The sequence below is a fragment of the Carlito syrichta genome, unplaced genomic scaffold (assembly GCF_000164805.1).
Source record: "Carlito syrichta isolate Samal-C Ts95f unplaced genomic scaffold, Tarsius_syrichta-2.0.1 Scaffold310585, whole genome shotgun sequence".
Classification (NCBI taxonomy): Eukaryota; Metazoa; Chordata; class Mammalia; order Primates; family Tarsiidae; genus Carlito; species Carlito syrichta.
The window spans coordinates 205,893-211,457 of record NW_007254681.1 but is presented as its reverse complement, the minus strand read 5'-3'; the positions used below and the strand labels follow the sequence as shown (position 1 = coordinate 211,457).

Sequence of the window (5,565 nt, the reverse complement as noted above, 5' to 3'; positions counted from 1 at the left end):
CCGCCTAGATTTCTAAACCTCTAAGTTCTGCTCTAAATGGCTGAAAAAAGTCCTGCTTTATTCCTCCGTGGCAAGATTAGAGTTAAAGTCCTTCGCACGCAGGTCTCGCTCCGACTGCGCCTGCGCGAGTCAAGACCTGCGAATTTGCCCCAGACCCTGACGTTTCAGGCAGCCCCTCCTAATCCGGAACATGACCCACATTCCGCCAGTCCTGTCTTGACAGGCGTGACCCTAATCCAATAGGGGTGAAGGGCTGAGTCCCGCAGAGCCAATGGCGAACATCCGAGAGGCAGTGGAGGCGGACTCTTTGAGGAAACAAGAAGACAGGCCCAAGATGGAGGCGGCGGCGGCTGTAGCGGCGTGACAGGTGAGGGCGGGCCCGGTAGGGCTTGGTTTCTGGAGCGGCCGCCGGGCCCAGGCGGGAATCCAGGGCCGAAAACTCAGTTCCAGGATGGCTGCGCCTGGGCCCTGGCGTCCCCCTCCGGAACCGGAGGAGTGGTTTGACCCGGGGCGAGACCATCGTCGACAGCGGGGGTGGGGTGGGTGGAAAGAAACAGGAGGGTAAGGTAGCTGTTGATGGTTTCGCCCGCCGGGAGTGGCAGCGCGCCTGCGCAGAGCCGGTAGCCCTTCGGTAGGCGGGGCCCGGCCCAAAGATGCCTGGGCTGGGGTGCGTGGTGCCCGGATTCCCTCTTAACTCCTTAAGGTGTCTGATGACCCTTCATTACTAACTCCAGAGAGTGCGTGGAGACGTGGTTTACTCCTCAGTTTCTTTATTGTGGATCAATGCCTGGCCCTCTAGGCGAATGTGTGAAGATTCCCCCGTTACTCCTTATCCTTCCTCAACCTTCCATGATTCCCCATTCAGTTTACACCAGTAACAGGTCTTTGACCCCTCATTAGTTGTCACGGAGAATTTTCTTACCTCCCCTTTTCTCACCTCAACACCATTACCTTCCTGTTTCTTCCCCCGAGACAATGTCTGGTTATCCACCATTACCACTTCTGTTTTGGTTCAGTGTCTGGTGACCCCCATTATCCATCATTCTCTCCATTAAAGTCCCTAGTGACCCTTACATATTACATCTCCCTTCAGCATAGTGTCTTGTGACTTCCATCAGTCACCTATCACAATCTGAGGTCCTACTGTCAACATTACACCCCAGGACTTAGGGATGCCCACTGTGCCCTTTAAGAATGTTTGGTGCAATCTCCATCTTCCCCAAACTAAGGACAGTATGTGATGGTCCTCTGTTTCCTATCACCTTGTCTCTGACTTCTCCCTCAACACAGTGTTTAGTAACCCCTCTTTCTCCATTAAAAAGCTGGGACATACTGTTCATGCCCTTTATGTACCTGCCATCTCAGTGCAGTGTGTGCTGACTTCCCCATTGATCCCCAACATAGAACCTTGTGTGCTCCTGTACCCTCCAGGACAGCGTGTGCTGCCTCCTACTGTGTTCCCTCGTCCCCTTCCTCCCCCCTCTGTGCAGTGAATATGAGACCTTGGCGCTCAAGAGTGAGACAAACCACAAGAGGGTCTGAGCAGAGAAGGACCTGGATGAACTTCAGGTGTGAGCAGGATCCCTTGGGCTGTTGTGTGGAAATTAGGCTGCAGGGGGCGACAGGAGCCTGAAGATTGAATTTTATTTTGTCCCCTGTCACTTTACTTCCAGACTATCACTACTGCACCTCTGAATTCCTCCTCTGTCTACCTTCTCCTAGGAGCCCCATGGCACCTGCCCAGCCCCACCTCAGCCCATCTTGACAAAGTCTTAGGCTCCATGGAGCCGTCACGGGGCCCCCCTGCCAATGGGGCTGAGCCGTCCCGGGCAGTGGGCACCGTCAAAGTGTACCTGCCCAACAAGCAACGCACAGTGGTGAGTAACGAGAGCAAAATGGCAGGGGTTGCAGGTGGACCCAGTTGTAACTCTGGGATTGGAAGGGTGACAAGGGCTGGGGGAGGCCTTTGCAGAGGGATGGGAGCATCAGCTGTGGTCTTTTAGGCACTGAAGATCCCCATGTCTATATACACACACACACAGGTAACTGTCCGGGATGGCATGAGTGTCTATGACTCTCTAGATAAGGCCCTCAAGGTGAGAGGTCTCAATCAAGACTGCTGCGTGGTCTACCGACTCATCAAGGGGTGAGTGTGGCAGCCCCATGCCTACCCACTGCGAGCCCCATCTCCCGTCCCCTCCTCAATCATCTGATTCCTTCTGTACTCTGTCACGGAGTCTTCCCTAAGTTTTTAGTAACCCCTTATCTGTGGGCAGTATGTTCCAAGACCCCTTTGGAGGCCTGAAACGGCAGATAGTATGGAACCTGATTGCCATCAATTGGAACATGTTTGTTCATGTCTTCCACTCACAAATGTAATGACTTTTCCATCTTAACTAAATGCTTATTATACACTTTGGCCTCGCTTTTGCATTTTGAGGTGTGACATCAAAACTAGCATAAATTTCTTTTTCCTTCTTCACAATTTCACAAATAGAACATTAAGGATTTTTTTTCTTCTCTTAAGTCAAGGACTTTCACTTTTTCTCTCAAAGAGGCACTTTTTGACTTCTCTTTGGCATGTCTGAATTGTCAGCATCACTACTCTTGTGCTTTGGATCCAGTATTAAGTCAAATACGGGTGACTTGAACACAAGCACTGCAATATTGAGACAGTCATTTGATAACCAAGCTGGCTACGAAGTGACTAGATAAAGGGATGATTCACATCTCAGGTGGGATGGAGCAGGCTGGTACAAGATTTCATTAGGCTGCTCAGAACAGCACACAGTTTAATACTTACGAAGTGCTAATTTCTGGAATTTTCCATTTAATATTTTTGGATCATGGTTGACTGTGGGTAACTGAAACCGTGGAAGGAAAAACTGTGAGTCCGGGGGCTTCTGCACTAGACAGGGGTCCACTCTCTTTCTTTCTCTCTCTCTCTCTCTCTTTCTTCTTCCCCCCAATCGCCAACGCTGTCTCCACCTTTGGGGTACCCTGAACCCGGCTGGAGCTGGACTCTGGCACCTTCCCTAGTGCACTGTCCCTTTTCACTTCATAATGGGGTAACACAGTGCATGGGGAAAAAAAAAAGAAAAGAAAAACTGTGAGTCCATCCATCTTTTTTACTTTACTTCTTTAGTCTACTGCCCTGTCAGGTCAGCAACGCATTTTCTCCTTGGCTGAGTCCTCACCCTACCCTATCACCTACTCCCAGAGTTCAACTGTTTTGTCCTTTCACTATTTCATTAATTCATCAGCTCTCTCCTTCCTCACTTTCTCCATTTTTTTTGTCTGCTGAATTGGGCCTTGCTGGCCTTCCATTTATTCCCCTGTTCTGAGGTTCCTTACTTTTTTATTCCTTTCACACACTGCATTTTACTTGTAGTTTCAGTGCCTCATCAGCCTCCTTTTTCAGGGGCTTACTTAGCACTTCTAGGATGTAGTCGTTAAGTTTTATTTGCTTCTTTCCTTGTGGTTAAAAGCATGGACTCTTCACACAGTCCTGCCACTCAATACCCTTGTGTCCTTGAGCAAGTCACTTTATTCCTTTGAACCTGTTTCCTCATCTGTAAAATGGGGGCAAGGATAATGACTAATTCTAGAGTTACTGTGATGTGAGTTAAATATGCCAGATATTACTCTGTGGATGGCAGGCTTGGAGGGACTTTTGGGGGCTCCTTACCTCCTCATGGCCCCTGTCCAACCTCCCACTCATTCCCTTCCATGTCCCCTTCAGGCGAAAGACAGTCACTGCCTGGGACACAGCCATTGCCCCCCTGGATGGCGAGGAACTCATTGTCGAGGTCCTTGAAGATGTCCCGCTGACCATGCACAATTTTGTGAGTGCAGGGTGAACAGTGGGGACAGACCATGGTGGGAGGAGGTCCTTGACCAGGCCTCAACGTTCCATGTTCTGTGGCAGCAGGTACGGAAGACCTTCTTCAGCCTGGCGTTCTGTGACTTCTGCCTTAAGTTTCTGTTCCATGGCTTCCGCTGCCAAACCTGTGGCTACAAGTTCCACCAGCATTGTTCCTCCAAGGTCCCCACAGTCTGTGTCGACATGAGTACCAACGGCCGACAGTGAGCCCAGCCTGGGATGGGTGGGGAGATGGGGAGGACAAAGACCCAGCCATAGGCCCTTACAGACAGCTGACCCATATACCCTTGCTTTATATCCTTAATGCCATCAAGGTACTACCATAGTGTCCAGGATTTGTCCGGAGGCTCCAGACAGCATGAGGCTTCCTCCAACCGCCCCCTGAATGAGACAGTAACCCCCCAGGGTCCCAGGTAGGATGCGTGAGCTGAAGAGCTGCTGGGGGAGACAAAAACCTGGGGGCTCCTGTAGACCACAAGTCATACTTTATTTATCAGTTTACTTGACAAACATTTATTGAGTACATACAAGTGAGTAAGGCATGGAACTGTGGGCAAATCACCTAGCTCTCTGGGCCTCAGTTTTCTTGTCTGTAAAGGGGATATAATGATACTTTCTACCACATCAGGTTCTGGTGGGGATCAAATAAGTTAAGACATGTCCAGTGCTTAGAATAGAAGCTGATAGAGAGTAAACAATTGTTTCTTTTTATTAACTATAAATATATATATAATCATCTAACTACTTCTTAAATTCTTCTAGTATGACCACGCTCAAGCCTTTCCATTTTGAAATATATTATTTTATCATAAGTTACTTCCCTTTTATTTATTTATTTTATTTATTTATTTTTTTCAGTCAAAGTCTCACCCTGTCGCCCAGGCTGGAGTGCAGTGGCATGCTCACAGCCACCGCAGCCTCGACCTGCTGGGCTCAGGCGATCCTTCCACCTCAGCCTTCCCCCTTTTATTTCTAAAGAGAAATAAAATGTTAAGATTTATAATAATACAAAATATATTATTGTTGTAACATTAATATTTTATAATATTTATACTTATATGGTATATTTATGTTATTGTGTCATGTATTACATAATATTTGTATATAATGTGGAATATCAGGCATATTTATGTAATACATAAAAAGGTGGAGTTAGGGTATTATATTCTTTTAAATTATGGGTGTATGTGGACTAATTATCTCTGAATTTCATTTCAGGATAGTGAAGGGAGCATTAAGAAATATTTTTGTAACATAATATGTATAACATATATAATGTAACATGGTAGTATGTCTATTTTAAAACATTGCCATTTTGAGATAGAGAATGCATATTATATAACATTTGAATAGTACATATAATTATATATAATTATATTATATTATATATTACCCCTTTTCCACTATGTGTATGGCTTGCTGTCCCTCCATTAGGCCTTTGCTCCAATGTCACCTCCTCAGAGAAGCCTTTCCTGACACCCATAGGGACACTTTCTGTGTCTTTAATTTTCTTATTTTTCTTTATTACACCTATCACTATCAGGCATATCTCTTTGTTTTTTTTTTTATTCCCTACTAGAATATCAGCCCCATGAGAGCAAGAACTGTTGTTTTGTTCACAGTTTTTTTTTATTTTTATTTTTTGAGTTGGAGTCTCACTCTGTCACCCAGACTGGAGTGCA

General features: G+C 46.6%; 1 protein-coding gene across 2 annotated transcripts in view; it reads left to right on the top strand.

Moving 5' to 3' along the window:
- The first annotated feature begins 215 nt into the window (after positions 1 to 215).
- ARAF (A-Raf proto-oncogene, serine/threonine kinase) overlaps positions 216 to 5,565 on the top strand; it is a 12,198-nt gene continuing 6,848 nt past the window's right edge. Inside the window, exons 1-6 of one of the 2 annotated variants that reach the window (XM_021717722.1) lie at positions 216 to 367; positions 1,723 to 1,877; positions 2,043 to 2,146; positions 3,743 to 3,845; positions 3,932 to 4,086; positions 4,198 to 4,720. In XM_021717722.1, coding sequence (XP_021573397.1) covers positions 1,782 to 1,877; positions 2,043 to 2,146; positions 3,743 to 3,845; positions 3,932 to 4,086; positions 4,198 to 4,300 — 561 coding nt within the window. In that variant the 5' untranslated portion in view covers positions 216 to 367; positions 1,723 to 1,781 and the 3' untranslated portion in view covers positions 4,301 to 4,720. Of the gene's footprint in view, positions 368 to 1,490; positions 1,878 to 2,042; positions 2,147 to 3,742; positions 3,846 to 3,931; positions 4,087 to 4,197; positions 4,721 to 5,565 lie in introns of those variants that run through there. The other variant, XM_021717721.1, reaches the window with a different exon arrangement.